General features: G+C 35.1%; 1 protein-coding gene across 1 annotated transcript in view; it reads left to right on the forward strand.

The window, feature by feature from the left end:
* The window catches only part of PKHD1L1 (PKHD1 like 1), a 178,908-nt gene that overhangs the window by 21,601 nt on the left and 139,930 nt on the right, over positions 1–17,377 (forward strand). The window contains exons 5-12 of the mRNA XM_055432089.2: positions 1,106–1,163; positions 2,403–2,496; positions 5,538–5,591; positions 6,178–6,251; positions 7,372–7,414; positions 11,645–11,715; positions 13,063–13,173; positions 16,185–16,274. Coding sequence (XP_055288064.2) covers positions 1,106–1,163; positions 2,403–2,496; positions 5,538–5,591; positions 6,178–6,251; positions 7,372–7,414; positions 11,645–11,715; positions 13,063–13,173; positions 16,185–16,274 — 595 coding nt within the window. The remainder of the gene's footprint in view (positions 1–1,105; positions 1,164–2,402; positions 2,497–5,537; positions 5,592–6,177; positions 6,252–7,371; positions 7,415–11,644; positions 11,716–13,062; positions 13,174–16,184; positions 16,275–17,377) is intronic.

The following is a 17,377-nucleotide window of genomic DNA, read 5'->3' on the forward strand; positions in this document are numbered from 1 at the left end:
CCAAAGTCATCCTTAGCCTCAAATTTCAAAATTTATCTCTTATTGGCAGTCTTAAAAAAAAAATCTGTCCTTTTACTTCAAGTACCTGAGCATCTTTAGGTTGTTCCTGAATGAGAAGGAGTGGGGAGGGGGACAGCTGCCTTTCACTGAGAGTCTACTTCGTGCTAAGTTTTTTTGCTTGTATAATATTTGTATCCATGCAGAAGTCATCCTTTTCTCCACCAGCACTATTCCTCCTCCAAAAACTTCAGTTATTCCTTTAAATCCTGCCCGTGTTCCTGTCCTCTTCCATTTTCTGAAGCACCCTTTTCTTTCTACAGATGGACTCTTCTTGATCTATTTCTAGCTTGCTTTCTCCTGTATTATTTGTTTCTAGGTGTGGATTTTGATCTGCATGTATCCCAGTCATTGAGGAATCTTTATCTCTCCATCAGTTCTGCTTTTTACCTCTTTAGAATTAATTTTGTTTTTCAATTATAGTATATTTCCCTTTTGTGGTAATTATTTCTCATTTTTTCTTTTCAAACGAAGTTGGCATATGTTTACTTGATTGAATAATAATAGCCAATGATTAATAAAATGTTGATTTTACTAATGTGTCAGGTGGTGGTCTAAGTATTTTTTGTGTAACTCTGTATAGAGTTATCATAAGCTTAGTTACTAACTTAATTTGATGAACTCTTCCCAAGTTTTGCTTCTATGTTTTTGAAAAACGCTTTGCTATTTTTTCTTTATGAGGGTAACCCATAAAGGGTGAAAACCCATGTAGGCTTTCTTTAATTTTATTCCACCAAACTCTTAAAAGTCTTTACTTGACAGCTTTATTACTGTGGTTTGGCTTACACTGATGACAGAAGGCTGATTGAATTTTAAAACCTCAAAAAGAAACACTTTGAAATGAAAGATGATTTTTAGGGACAGGGAAAGAAATTTTGAATAATCAGAGTAATATTCTAAACTCTATTTCTTATATAGAAAAAAGAATATTTTCATACTTGTATTATGGCTGCTCTTCAAATATAAAATAATGAAAGAAGCAGAGATATTTCATAAAACTAGGAACAAAATACAGATAAGATTGCTTATCAACAGTATTATTTTGCAGGCAAAAAGTTTCAGAACCCCAACAATAAGGAGCATCACACCTTTATCTGGAACTCCAGGTCTGTTATATAACAACTGAAATATCTTTTTTGGTTCATAGTAATTAATTTTTAGTATGTAAAATATATAATACCTAAAAATTTATAAATAGCATTTTCTGATTATAAAATAAAGATTGTTTAATGCTTTTTAATAGCTGCATCTGAATCTATTATAGTAAACTTTCCCTATATTGAATGTTAATTTATTTCTAGTGTTTTTTATAATAACTATAGTTGTATCAGTTTGTAATCCCAACAGGAATATGTGAGAATGTCCTTTTTAAAACTTGACAATTCTAGGTACTCTGTTTTTTCAAGAATTTATGTGAAAAATCTACTCCTACACCAGCCCCTAGGGGGCTGACCCTGGCTTCACCTCCTCCAAGCTCAGTGGACATTGGGTACTGGGAAGCAGAAGGGCTTTTCTCCTTTTCCTTTTTTTATAAAAAGAATTTATGTGAAAAGTATTGTAGGTTTTTTTCTGAATTTTTCCACTTCTTTGATTTATGTAATTAATTTTGTATTTATTAAAGATTTTTACTTATTCTTTTCATCAATTACCAATTCATCTCTTTGGTAATTTAAGGCTAGTCATTTATTTACATATTAAGTTACAAGAATTATTTGTATTTTAAGACTGTATGTCATATGTATGTCATATTGATGGGAAATATTTTTTAATTTATTATTTGCTTTTTAAATCTATTAATGATGTTTCTATCATCACTTAATTTTTATTATTAAATCTATAGATATTAACCTTTGTTATTTCTCCCTTCATTTTATGCTCCCTTCATTTTATAGTCAGGATCCCACTATCCTGACTATATAAATACTACATAAATTTACTACATAAATTTTTGCTTATTTTTCAAGAGTTTTTGTGGTTTTATTATTTATATTTAATTTTTGTTTCACCTAGAATTTACTTCATTTTTTGGTATAAAGTAGGGATCTTATTTACATTTTCTCAAATAAATTACCCATTACCCAAGCAATATTTATTAATTCATCCTATCTTCCACAAAACACCTTTTAAGCTATAAATACTTATAGATACCTCTTTAATACTATACATATTTATTTATGGTTTTTTTTTATTAGAACTTTCAGAGCAGTTCTAAATGATATAGTGAACACAAGATATGAGTGTCTGAATGCTGGTTTTATTGGGAAAATCTGTAAGGTTTTAAAATTAAATGTATGGATATGTAGATAGATGATCTTGCACTGAGTTTTTTCTCTGTTTACTTTCAGGTACACTAATAACAATCCGAGGCAGAATCTTCACTGATGTCTATGGAAGTAATACGGCACTAAGCTCAAATGGGAAAAATGTGAGGATTTTGAGGTAAGTTTTTGATGTGGAAACAAAAATATTCTTGATTCTCAACTCATAGATGAGATGTGCTATCCCATGAATAATGGGTCCAATGATATTAAAAACCACTACAATGTGATGAGATTCCCAGTATTTTTCAGCCATATTATGCCAGGAAAAATAGACTGTTGCATAGTTCATTGAACTAGAAACAATGGCCATCATTGTTAATTGGCTATATTCCAATACAAAATAAAAAGTTAAAAAAAGGGGAAACCATTACCAATATACTTTTCTCTTTTGGTCTGACAAAACTGCTTATTTTTCTATGATGGACTTTATTAATAGGAGGTACATGGAAGAAGTCTAATAGTAACTGAGCTGAAATCGCAGAACTTCATTACTGGAGAACTTTATTACTTTATCGAGCTGCCTCATTTTGCACATATTAAAGGAAAAAAAAAACGAAACCTCTGAAGCCTGGAGGCTTAGTAAATGTCAGGCTTAGTAAATGTCAGGAGGAGAACCCAAGTTTTCCAACAGGCATTTTGGCACTTTTTCTACTGCACATGGTGTATGGGGGAAAGCTGAAACTGGAAAAAGTCAATAATGTATTAACAGGCTAGGATTTGAATCCTAATTCCTCCATGTTCTAACTGTGTACCAGATGGTAACATTGCTGGTTACCAAAAGTATTGTCCACACTTTGGGCAGGAAATAGCAATGTCGCTAGAGTTATACAACTTCCTGCAACTTTGGTGGGGTTATCTTGATCCTGCCTTAAAAGACCGGAAGTCCTGCTCATTTCCTCTGTAGTTGAAATTTACTTCTCTTTAATACAAGGGAATGGATAGAAATTATTCCTTGAGATCACAGAATCACAGTCAGACAAGACTTCAGAGGTCAGGCTGCCCAGCCTCTACATTCTGGTAACCCTGAGATACTATATATAAATATAGAAAAAAATTCACACAGAATCAAATCATAGTTTCCAAGATATTTCATGCTTATTGAATACATGTATAAGACGGGTAAATCGATAAATTAATATTCAGCACACATATATGTACATATGTATATATAATTTTATAAAGCATGCAATTTGAAAGGTTTTGCTAAATGAAATAAAGATGATTTGTCTGGCATTCTATGGGGCAGAGCTCTCAATTAAATCACATTTGCATGAATATATTATTTTAGAAATATTTTTGTTGATTCCTTATATAAGATAAAAGGACGACTAAAATAAACAAATATTTAACAGTTTATATGGACTGTTTAGTATAAGTATTTTGTCTATTTCTGTATAGTTGAGTAGTATGAATGTTTTATATCTCAATTCTAAAAGCAGATTTTCTAAGTCATCCTTTCCCTAATGATGCCAGGAAATAGAAAGTTTAACTTTCAAGTGATTCCTTTTTTCCTCCTCTGTAGTTGAAATTTACTTCTCTTTAATACAAAGGAATGGATAGAAATTATTTCATGAAATCACAGAATCACAGTAAGAAGAGACCTCAAAGCAGGCTGCCCAGCCCCTATACTCTGGTAACCCTGAGATACTATTAATATATATAAATGTAGAAAAAAAATCACACATTGATTTATAGGCAAAGGTTTTAGAACTGCTTTTATCTCATTTCTATCACATTCATTGTGACACTGGAGCCCTCAAGGTACTCTGCTATGCCTGAATTTTGTAAGTAGGAGCAGTGAATGGGCTGAGTCTTGACAGGAAGTCAGGAGACCAAGCACCCAAGCTGCTTCTGCTTCTCACAAGCTTTGTCAGTTTGGCCAGATCTCCACATTCAGACCAGGTACAAATGACAGAGGACATGCAAATGACTCAAGGACCTAGTGTCTACTAAAGGAGCTTTTGGTCTAAAAGATAGAGTGAGGAAAAAAATTAAGTGTATGTATTTAAGGGCAAATAGGGTAATATTACCATAGAGAGGCAAACCCACACCACTGTAGGAATTACAGGGTATGGTTAAGAATGTACACTGGAGCAGAGCTTTCTAGGTTTGAATTCCTGCTCTACCCTTTCCTGGCTGCAGGCTTGGGCAAGCTACTTATCCTCCCTGGCTCAGTTTCTTCATCTGTAAAATGGAAGGATACTAGTTACTAATGTGTAAGTACTAATGCATAAGTTGCCAGGATTTAATGTAGTAATGCTGTAAATGCTCGCTGCTAAGTTTGTTATTTATTTGCAGTGAAGCAAAAGGTTAGAAAGAGAATATGAACTCATACATTTCTGTAATAGGTATAGTAATTCAGTTTACTTTCTTTATACCCTAATATAATGATCAAATGAAAGAATTTGTATGAAAAGTATGTTAAAAAGTTCAAAGTTCTCTGCTAGAAGATATGCTATTTTTTATAATTCAGGCTTGTATCTGGCCTTATTTTATCTGGATTTGCTGTCCCAGAAGCTGGGGATTTAGTCTCGTGTGCAAAGAATGTGATAGCTGTCAGTTACCTACAAGCCTCCAGTATCACTGGGTTCTATCAGCCTTAAAGTAATAGGTCAATCTAGTCAGCTGGGGAAAGAAATGTGAAGGCAGATTTTCCTCTTGGCTTCTAATCCTTCTCAGCTTCTTGTTCTCATTTCATTGGCACTGATCCTATTAGACATTCTTTTCATCCCAATTACTTTGTGAGATGTGAACCTTGTTTAATTCATATGAAACTTAACTACAAAATTATATTTTGTATTGGAATTAATTGAACTTCAGATGGAAGAGTCCCCATTATTTACATTTGCTATCCTTATAGTATTAATCACTTTATAACACACCGAATATGTTATGATTATCATGTTAATTGTCATTCTTCCCCAGTTAGATTGTCAGTCCTATAAAGGCAGAGATCTTGGCTCACTGATATGTTCCAGCATCTAGAGCAAAAACTGTAACATATTAAGTGGTCAGTAGATATTTGTTGAATGAATGATGGATACTATTAAGTGATTGGGAGAAAAAAAAATGAGGTGGCAGTAAGCTTGGTGGGAGGAGAGCGTTTTGAAACAATATATTAAACACAACTTGATCTTTTCCAATAAAATATTTATACAGAGTTTATATTGGAGGAATGCCCTGTGAACTTCTCATATCACAATCTGATAATTTGTAAGTAATTAAAATAATTTTCTTGATAAAAATAAATAGTAGATATAAACATACTAGATTTAAATAGTAATTTCTAGCAATATTGCATAACCAAATGCTTTATAACACAGTATTAATTATAATATTTGATATAGTAATTTATCAGTCATTGATATAGTTAGATGTAACTTGATCTCCACTATCTCCAGTGTATTATGATATGAACTGTTGTTTAAATTATTTTGAGAAAAGTGTTTTGAGAAATACTTTTATCAAATAATTGTTTCACTTGGTAATGTTTTAAATTCTTTAAAAGGAATATCAATGGGGATGACCAAATTAATGACAAAATATTTAATTTTTAAATAACTTCAACAAAGACTGGGAAATATTTATTCAAATAGCTTCAGCTAAGACTGGGAAATATTTATTCAAATAACTTCAGCTAAGATTGGGAAATATTTTTATTTTACAAAAATCATTGTTGTAGCAACAGTTTCTGTCCTGATACATGTTCTGAAATTCGTAAGATTTTTTGAGGGAAACACCATATTTTAAACCTTCCATGTCAATGTAAACTTTGAAATTAAAATGCATATTTTATTAGGTATGGTCTAAAACTAGATCACCCAAATGGAGACATGGGTTCTATGGTTTGTAAGATGAGTGGAACTTACATTGGTAAGTGTTGACCATCATTTATCATAATTCTCAGAAATGCCTGACTGTATTTCCGTGTTTGGTATTCTCTTAGACCTCTCCTGCAGCCTCATCCCTTTTTTAAAAATTAGCACTCCCTGTTTACCTTGGCTTTTTTTCAGCATCACGTAAGCATGTGTGAATTACCCTTTTCTAAGATTTACACTGAAGTGTCTTCAAGTGTCTTTTTTTCATTTCTTCTGTCATTTAAATGTTTCCATTACTTATTTAGCTGTTTACCTGTAGCTTTAATTTTACTCTGATTTTTACTCCTTGCTCTATATACTTCAGAATCATAAACATATTAGTTAATGAACTTTATTCCTTCTGCCTCGGGCTTCTCTGGTGGCTCAGATGGTAAAGAATCACCTGAAACGCAGGAGATCCAGGTTCAATCCCTGGGTTGGGAAGATCCCCTGGAGAAGAGAATGGCAACCCACTCTAGTATTCTTGCCTGGAAAATCCCATGAACAGAGGAGCCTACTGGGCTACAGTCTGCGGACACGACTGAGCGACTAACACACGTGCACACACACATATACACACACACGCACACACATATACACATTCCTTCTGCCTCACAGCCTTTGCAAGTTTCCAGTCCTGAAAGTTTCAAATAAAATGTCATGTCTTCGAAAAAGCCTGATCCCCAGCTTTACATTCTCAAAGTTCGTTCTCCTTTTCCTTGATAGCTTTCTCACAGTTTTTAGTTCTCTGTGTCGTTGCTTTTGACTGACTATATCCTCTGTTTGACCTTGTGTTCACCCTGCACCTCTCAACCTGTCACTGACCCAATTAAATAGCTGTTAAATGAATGAAAGAAAATTGAGGGCAGTATGATTACATATATGTTCTTTTATTCTTCATTCATTATTATACTTTGTGAGGTTTTCCTGGTTACAACCTTGAGACATTTTATTTGTATATCTTAAAGTAGGAGGTGTTTCTTTAAGATATTTTGTTTTCATTTCTTTGAGGATTAGTATATGGTTGCATAATTATGGTGTTAATTTTCTTTGCTTTTAAATCAGCTTTATAATATATAGTTATTATTCTCCTGTGATTGGGAATTTAATTGATTGTGTATTTTAATTAATTCCAGGTCATCACAATGTCAGCTTCATCTTGGATAGTGATTATGGAAGGTAGATCATTTTGTAAATAATAATTTTCATAATTGAGTCAACTGGGAAAATAAAATAAAAGTGTATATTTACTTTGTGCTATATATCCCTAGATTAAAAACTTAATTACTTTCAAAAAAATTAATCACTTTACCCAAATTAACATTTAAGGAGTCTGTAACTCCTGTTCACTAGTAATTTGTGTCTCAGACATGGCCTTTCAGTTGCTAGGAAATCTAGCGTTACTTAAAACAATAAATAAAAAAATTTTGATTGTGGTATGAAAAAGGGTTATTTTATGTTTTGTAGCCCTTCTTGTTTATAAAATTGTTTTGATCACTAAATTTTTTTGAATGTAAGAATAAATAAGGCTTCATGGTTAATATTACCTTTTGAATGTAAGAATAAATAAAGCTTCATGGTTAATATTACCTAATAATGACTTTCTCTTAAAGTATTAAGACAGAATTGTGAAAGATGGTAGTTACAGCTTTTAATCCTTCATTCTAATACCAATATTAATAACTTATATTTATGATTTCTACTGAAGTGACTTAGCAGCAGCAGCAGCAGTAAAACTAGAACTTATTTCCAGATATCCTAATTTCAGTCAGAAAGACCATCACATACTTATAGAAATATGAGAATATGCAAATCTCAACACATGTTGCAAGTCTCATAGAAATCAAAAGAACCTTTAGTGACAGGCATGGCAGTAAGCACTTTACATATATTATCTAGCTTAATACTCCCAGAGAACCTATAAATTGCATGTTTTCATTTATCCCATATTGTACACTGGAAAAGCGATACTTAGGAACATTAAATGATTTGCCTAGGAATATTCAGCTGGTAGGAAACAGAGCTAGAATGTGAACCCATGCAGTCTGACTCCAGGACCTAAGCCTTTCATCCCAGTGCTTTGCCATGGCCGACAGAGGGTCTCAGTCACAGAACCACATCTCATCACTGTTTAACGCCCTGACCCAGGATTCTCTACCATGGGGGGATCACCCCACTCCTGGAGCATTTGCAAGGGTGTGTGTGGGGCATTTGTTGGCCCTCCCAGTCACTGGAGCATGCTGCTGGCCTTTTATGGGCAGGACCATGATGTGCCAAACCTAAATTGCTCTTCCCAAAATGTCATAGCATCTCCCATTTGGAAAGTGAACTGGTTGATTGAAATCCAAATAAGTCACATCATTTAGCCATCCAATACTAATATAGTTGTAGTAGACCGATGACGAAAATTTGTGATTTTTTTTGTCTCTGAAGAGAGACTCAGTGATTAGAAGTTTGGAAAGAGTGGCAATATTATAATCAAAGTAGGTGTTATTCCTGTTCATTGTTTACAGGCTGTATGAGAAGGATGAGATTTGGTCCCTGCATGTATGGAAATGCAGTTGGGTTGGTGAAACTAAATCCATTGTCACTGTATTTAGAGATGAGCTAGTTCTAGGCAGCTAAAGCCAGTAGGTTTATTGCCAAGTTATAAACCTGGGCTGGACATTTTTTTTTAAAAATTAGTTATTTAAAAATTATTTATATTAATAATAACCATAATACTTAAATTTGAGACTTACTGTGTACCTGCCCTATTTTAAGCCATTAATGAGTATCAAAACAACCTTATGGAATGTGTACTATTAGTACCATTTTTCAGCTGAAGAAATTGAAGCACACTTTTTAAAAAATTGTGATTCCCAAAGCCCAGGGACTGTATTTTTTCTTTTTTAAAAGTTTTTATTATTATTATTTTTTGACCATGACTTGTGGCTTGTGGAATCTTAGTTCCCCAACCAGGGATTGAACCCAGGCTCCAGCAGTGAAAGTGTCAAGTCCTAACCACTGGATCACCATCAGGGAATTACTTAAAGTGCCAAGTCCTAACCACCAGACACTTTATTATGGAGTAATATATACTGCACTAAAATCTTGAAGAATTTTATAATTCAAGATAAAGTCAGAGTGGGTGATATGTAAACAGTGCTAAGATTTACCTTTATGATTTACCTGGGACAGTGACTTAGTCCCATGACTTAACTGTGATTTTCTGTAAGGACATGGCCTACTTAACCTGATAAGATCAGACAATAGGATTTTATTGAAATATTAGCAAAACGTATTAGAAGCAATGATATCGAGTTTTAAATGATTTTGTGAACTAGATATGGTTCCTTTATGCTCTCAATGTCATTCTTCCTCAGGTGAGAAAAGTGAATTCTTAGATACAAGTCTGAATGAGAGGTGCTAATTGCCAAATTCATCATATGTCTCTCAGAGAAATAATTATCCAAAAATAGGTTTGAGTGATTGAGCTTGATTGTGATTGATAGGTATACATAAGTCAATATGCAGCATTAACATACTCCCCAAATTAGAAAATTTGTATATATATAGACAAAAATATTGCATAAAATTGTTAATTCTATGATCTTGACTTACAATCGTTTCCTTTTTTAAGCCGATGGATTTCCTTTTGTATTAGTGTCTCAGAGTTTAAGAAATTGTATTTCTATATAAAACAGTCTTAAGAATTTAAGGTGATTGTTAAAAACATGATATTTACTACTTAAAAATCTAGTTTTAAGATTACATGGCATTTTTAAAATGTTGTCATTTTATAATTAATAAAATCCATATTTTACAAATTTCTGGAGCATTCCTGAATATCAGATGAACCATGTGACATCTATTTTGTATTACTTTTAAAAAGAAAATTTGTTGAAGTATAGTTGGTTTACAATGTTGTATGCATTCTGTATTTCTTTTAATGGGCAACCTTCCCTCTTCTATTACCCTAAGTTCAAACAACAGCTGTTCCAAACTGATAAGGTTTAGATGAGACTCTCTTAATTGAGAAATGCCTAGTTATTATCAATGAATTAGTGAAAATCACCTCAGTGTCATACCAAATAAATTGCATTCACATTTTATTTCAGGAGGCAATTTTCCCACCAGCTTAAAAAGCAGAGTTAATTTTTCAGAGACAGGATCTGACCACAGACATGTTGGAACTGGCTTCATTTTAGATCTTTGAGAAATCAACTGAAAGGCTTATAATATAAACATTTAAAGTCCAGTGTGAAACTTCTTAAATAACTAATTTTGCATAGCATATTTTCAGGGACTCTTTAGCTTTGCAAATGCACAGTATAATGCCTGTGTTAAATTCATAGGGAGTTGGCTATTGGTCTCTATCACAAGGTTTCCATTATCCTTACAGATTCTAGTTCATTGTGCTATAATTATGATGAATGAGTTTGGAGTCTTAGATAACATTAGAATATCTTAACTTTTCTAATTATGAATTTAATTGAGGTAATTAAGAGAAAGCATTCAGTTTTAGGGTCATGTTCTTTCCATTCCTAGCCCTTTAGGCTATGGAAGTCCAAGTATGTATCTATCAAAAACATGAATAAGCTCTGTGTTTGTTAAGCGTGACTTAACTGTGGTGGACTGTTGTGAATTTGCACTCATCCTTTGTATCTCATGGAAGTTAGTGGCTAGAGAGGAGAACTGTGTAGTATCCAGGGCTCCGGACTCAAACTGCCTGGTTCAAATTTCATTTCTGCTACTGTCTTTGTGATCTTGACTAAGAAAACAGTCAACTAATTTTTTTTTTTTTTTTGGCCATGCTGCATGGCATGTGGAATTTTGGTTCCCTGTCCAGGGATCGAACCCATGCCCCCTGCATTGGAAGGGCAGAGTCTTAACCACTGGATTGCCAGGGAAATCACTAATCTTGACTAAGAAACAATTTCTCTGAGTATTACCTATCTCATGGGATTGATATAAGAATTAAATAGCATAGTAATTAGAAGCTTAAAAAATTAAAAATTTTAGTATACCTGATAAGAGTTCAATGATGTTAGTTACTCTATCACTAAATGGGTTATAAGAGCACAGAAAGCCCCAGATGGTCATCCATAGAGCCCAGCTTTTATGAAGGGCAGTCCTCCCGTGTGTTTATTTTTTATGTTAATACAAATTCTTACTTTACTGAACTATAATTTATATATAATAAAAGGTGCATATTTTAAATGTGCAGTTCAGTGAATGCTGGCAAATGTGTTTGGAGTATTTGTGGATTTAATAAACCAGGCTATAGAACATCTTTATTTTCTTCAAAAGTTCTTTCTTGGTCCTTTGTAAATTTTGATATGATTTCTATCACTGAAGTAAAAGAAAATTTCCTAAAATAAAGGTCATTTTTAAAGCAAGAATTTTTACTTTTTTTTTTTTAAACAGGAGTTTACCAGAAAAAATGGCATATTTTGTTTCTTCTCTCAATAAAATTTCAATGTTTCAAACATATGCAGGTATGTGACCTTTCTGTTTGAGGGAAAGGCAGGGGAAGAGAAGCACATATACTTTATTTCATCACATCAAATACAACAATGATTGTAAAGTGTACTATATTATTTTATGTAGTTCTAAGAATGAAAAAACACCCAACATAAGGAGTATACTAGGAATCCCTGACATTAAGCCAGGATCTACAAAAAGCCAGGATCTGTAGCCAAAAACTGCATTTCTGGTGTCAGGTTGATTGAGAAATAAACTTATCTCACTAAGAGAGACAGCAGGGAAACTTATTCATCTCAACTTGAGATGTTGATCAGGAAGGAAAAAAAAAATCTCTGCTGTCAATTTAAACCCACAAACCAGCACTCTCGGAGATTTATGCTCTCAGCGTGGTCCAAAAGATCCCTCAAGGAGATCATAATTTATTTCCGTTTAAAGAGATCTCAGTGCCAGGCCTGGGGTGATTCTGACGTGAAAGATGTTCAAAAATGGAAAAAATGTGCATCTTGGAATCAATCAAATGTGATCTATCCTGGTTTTTTCTGGAAACTTACTGTGAAACTTAATGTGAAAGTGTTAGTCGTGTCTGACTCTTTGCGACCCCCTCGACTGTAGCTCGCCAGGCTCCTCTGTCTATGGCATTCTCCATGCAAGAATACCAGAGTGTGTTGCTATTCCCTTCTCCAAAGGGTCTTCCTGACTCAGGGATGGAACCCAGGTCTCCTGCATTGCAGGCATATTCTTTACTGTCTAGGCTACAGAAGTCCATTTTATTTAATGTGATACTCCTATGGAAAAATACATAGAACTTTGATAGAATGAACTAAGTAAATTTTAAAAAGAATGTACCATGTATCATTACTGGTCTATTTTACCAGTATACCTAAGACTCATATACAAAGCTGCAAACATTCCAATCATAGTTGATGTATTAGTATGTGAGAAAAATACAAGATGTTGGTCAGTAAGTATAAGAAAGATTTCATCTTTAAAGAGCATAGAAAAGAGGCTGTTCTCTTGCTTTCCTGTTTTCTTTTGGAAGCAAACATCTATGCTTAGCCCAGGTTTTCCTTGTTCTCTGGATCCTTCCATTACCAATGTCTGTTTGGTACCAGTTACCACTAACCCTTGGTCCCCGGGAGATGTAGGTGTATGTGAAAGCCATGTTTATTGTCCTGTTTGCAAGACTGCATCAGAGACAAAAGAATGAAACACCTGCTTCATTCCTTTGGTAATCCAGTGCCTTCGCTATGTTATTTGCTATGGCTAGGTAATTTGGAAAATTTGTAAAAGACAAACGTTTACGTTTATGTGGAATATTCATGACATTTTATTTCTTGTCTTTCCCCTCCCCATCCCAGAGATCACTAGGATTTCACCTTCACAAGGAAGCACTCAAGGCAGCACCTTGCTAACAATCAGTGGACGGTTCTTTGATCAGACAGACTTCCCAGTCCGAGTTTTAGTTGGAGGTATTTTTCATGATTTTTCAATAAAAGAATGAATACTTCCTTTAATTATTTCTGTGAAAAATAGTAGTTGTGCTCAATTAATGTCTTAATTTAAGAACTGGTATTTCCAGATGGGGATTTGGTCCTGGAGCTTGATGCTTTTCCGACTGCAATTTTCCAGTGAGGACTGCTCCTTGCAGCCTTATGTGACCAGGATTTGGGCTCTGAGGTCAGCACCGAAGGGCATTGCACAGCAGCATCAGGGCTGCCGTCAACAAATTGCTCGCCACGCTAAAGACACATATAACCTCTGCTTAATAGACTTTTAAATTACCTCTCTGAACTGTTACTATTTCTTAATGGGTTAGATAATTACAGGGAAATTTAAAGTGGCATTTCGGGAGACTCCTCATCCCTTTGTCATATACTCTGCCTTGTCTGGACATCAGTAATTACAGATTATATTGGTCTTCAGTTCAGTTCAGTTGCTCAGTCCTGTGCGACTCTTTGCGACCCCATGAATCACAGCACGCCAGGCCTTCCTGTCCATCACCAAATCCCGGAGTTCCCTCAAACTCATGTCCATCAAGTCGATGATGCCATCCAGCCATCTCATTTTCTGTCGTCCCCTTCTCCTCCCGCCCCCAGTCCTTCCCAGCATCAGAGTCTTTTCCAGTGAGTCAGCTCGTCGCATGAGGTGGTTCAAAGTTCCAATGAACACCCAGGATTGATCTCCTTTAGAATGGACTGGTTGGATCTCCTTGCAGTCCAAGGGACTCTCAAGAGTCTTCTCCAGCACCATAGTTCAAAAGCATCAATTCTTCGGCGATCAGCTTTCTTCACAGTCCAACTCTCACATCCATACATGACCACGGGAAAAACCATAGCCTTGACTAGACGGACCTTGGTTGGCAAAGTAATGTCTCTGCTTTTTAATATGCTATCTAGGTTGGTCTTAACTTTCCTTCCAAGGAGTAAGCATCTTTTAATATCATGGCTGCAATCAGCATCCGCAGTGATTTTGGAGCCCCCAAAAATAAAGTCAGCCACTGTTTCCACTGTTTTTCCATCTATTTGCCATGAAGTGATGGGACCAGATGCCATGATCTTTGTTTTCTGAGTGTTGAGCTTCAAGCCAACCTTTTCACTCTCCTCTTTCACTTTCATCAAGAGGCTTTTGAGTTCCTCTTCACTTTCTGCCATAAGGATGGTTTCATCTGCATATCTAATGTTATTGATATTTCTCCCAGCAATCTTGATTCCAGCTCGTGCTTCTTCCAGCCCAGCGTTCCTCATGATGTACTCTGCATATAAGTTAAATAAGCAGGGTGACAATATACAACCTTGACGCACTCCTTTTCCTATTTGGAACCAGTCTGTTGTTCCATGTCCAGTTCTGACTGTTGCTTCCTGACCTGCATACAGGTTTCTCAAGAGGCAGGTCAGGTGGTCTGGTATTCCCATTTCTTTCAGAATGTTCCACAGTTTATTGTGATCCACAGAGTCAAAGGCTTTGGCATAGTCAGTGAAGCAGAAATAGATGGCCTTAGAAAGAGTATTAATTGATTCACAAATGTATATTGGGCTTGATTCTCTGGTTGTGCATCACTTTCATATGTCGGGTCCAGATCTGCTCAAAGGTAGGGAGGTAGGTAGCTCAAATGGGAAGTTGGGAATTAATGTATAATGGAGATCTTCTCACTGAGTTAAAATGATCTTACCTACCTTTATGGAGAAAGAACAGGATGTCTGTCCCAGTACCTGGCACATAATTTTTCTGATCGAGCCTTCTACTCAGGTGATTTCTACTTTTAAGGAATCTCCTGCTGAGCTAGCCAAAATGTGATTTCAAGAAAAGAAATTCGTGGAAAGCAACCTTGTGTAGCATTCATAGGACATCTTTCCTATCCCATGAATTTTCCTGGCCACCTGCATAGGCCAAAAGATTTTAACATTTCATATAATATGTTATTCTGTTTTACTACCTTTTAAATATTAAAAGCAGGAACATAAATAATTTTGAATTTGTATGTTTTACATCTGACATTATGATACAGCTGATATACAAAGACTACATGTTAAGTTGTTTTTAATAGTATTTCTTTGCCATTAAAGTGCAGCCAGATTTGAGATTTTGAATCCTCAATAATTTCTTGAAAATGATTGGTTTTTGTATCTTTCCTTTGCTCCAACAAAAATGAGTTAAGTTGGTTTAAAATATTGTTGAAATGTACTGTTTTATAGTTCAGTGATCTTGCATCCACAAAGCATTCAAATAGTGAAAGGTTGTATTGAAGTATACATTTTCCAGGCCACCAAACAAAACTTGGCAAAGATACTTTCCTCCATTTCCCTTAGTTCTGTATTCCTGGATTATTTCCACGTCAGTAAATTGTTAATGAGGGTTGACCTTTCATGAAGCACTGTGAGGAGCTCTTGGGAGTCTAAAACGCAAACTCTTACTCAAGTCTAATTGTGCTTATGTATTCCGATAATCATTCTTATTTAAGACCTTGTCTGTTTTGGTTTCCATCTGTCTGTGAAATAAATTATTATAAATTTATCTTAAAATTATTATCCTTTTTGTTTTTATTTTAAAAACTTGAACAAAACCACTATTATCCTAAGAAGATTGAAATCATCTACTTTTGTAAACTTTAAACATCACTGATTTATTCAGAAACTTTTCTCCAGGGAACAAAACATATAAGGCTTCACTTTGGACACAGATAAAATAGTTTACAGTGACATCATTTTATCAAACTTTTTACTTTGTTTCTCAGAAATTATGAAATATTCTAACTCAGATTTGTGAGATTTTGCCAGCAAAATGTTGCTTTGTGGAAGTACAACTAATGTACAACTAAAGTATAATTAATGAGTGATAAGCTTTGATGGAGAACATGTAAAGGAAATGAAGACCCTTCAGCTTTGCCTCTTGCTTGTGCATCTTGGTTCTAATTGAAAAAGCACTCCAAGTTAGGCTGGTGTGATTTGCATTCTGAACCGGCTCTGCCCTTGCTTCTCTGTAGGTCAAGCCTGTCATATTTTGAATGTCACAGAAAATAGCATATGTTGCAAGACACCCCCTCAACCTGATATTCTCAGAACTATATATCCAGGTAAGTCACCATTGGAGAGAAAGACCATTTCTATATTTATATAAGAGGAATATTACTGACAGATATCTGTACTGTCTTAGTCTGTTCAGGCTGCTATAACAAAACATCATAGACTGAGTAGCTTATAAACACCACTGATTTCTCAAAATTCTGGAGGCTAGGAATCCAAGATCATGACACTGGCAGATTAGGTATTTTATGAGAACCTGTTCCTCTTAGATGAGGCGTTCACAAGGCTAGGGTGCTCTCATAAGGACACTAATCCCATTCATGAGGGCTCTACTCCCAAGGCCTGAACACTCCCCACAGGTCACACCTCCTAATACCATCACATTGGGCATTAGGTTTCATTAGGTTTCAACATTTTAGTTTTGAGGGGACCCAAACATTCATCCCATAAGGTAGTAACAAAAAATACTATTTGAGCTTTTTACAATTTGTAGTGAGAATGATAATAAATTTCTTCCTAGTTTTTCTTTTTATTTCTGGATTAGGAAATATTTCTATTAAATTAGCTGAACCAAGGCTATACCAATCGAGGTAGTTCAGTTCAGTTTAGTTCAGTCGCTCAGTCGTGTCCGACTCTTTGTGACCCCATGAATCACAGCACACCAGGCCTCCCTGTCCATCACCAACTCCCGGAGTTCACTCAAACTCATGTCCATCGAGTCGGTGATGCCATCCAGCCATCTCATTCTCTGTCGTCCCTTTCTCCTCCCACCCCCAATCCCTCCCAGCATCAGAGTCTTTTCCAGTGAGTCAACTCATTGCATGAGGTGGCCAAAGTATTGGAGTTTCAGCTTTAGCATCAGTCCTTCCAAAGAACACCCAGGATTGATCTCCTTTAGAATGGACTGGTTGGATCTCCTTGCAGTCCAAAGGACTCTCAAGAGTCTTCTCCAACACCACAGTTCAAAAGCATCAATTCTTCAGCACTCAGCTTTCTTTATAGTCCAACTCTCACATCTACACATGACTACTGGAAAAACCATAGCTTTGACTAGACAGACCTTTGTTGGCGAAGTGTTGTCTTTGCTTTTTAATATGCTGTCTAGGTTGATCATAGCTTTTCTTCCAAGGAGCAAGTGTCTTTTAATCTCATG

This window comes from Moschus berezovskii, chromosome 16, assembly GCF_049115385.1.
Source record: "Moschus berezovskii isolate FMDL1 chromosome 16, NW_MosBer_1.0, whole genome shotgun sequence".
NCBI classification, from domain to species: Eukaryota; Metazoa; Chordata; class Mammalia; order Artiodactyla; family Moschidae; genus Moschus; species Moschus berezovskii.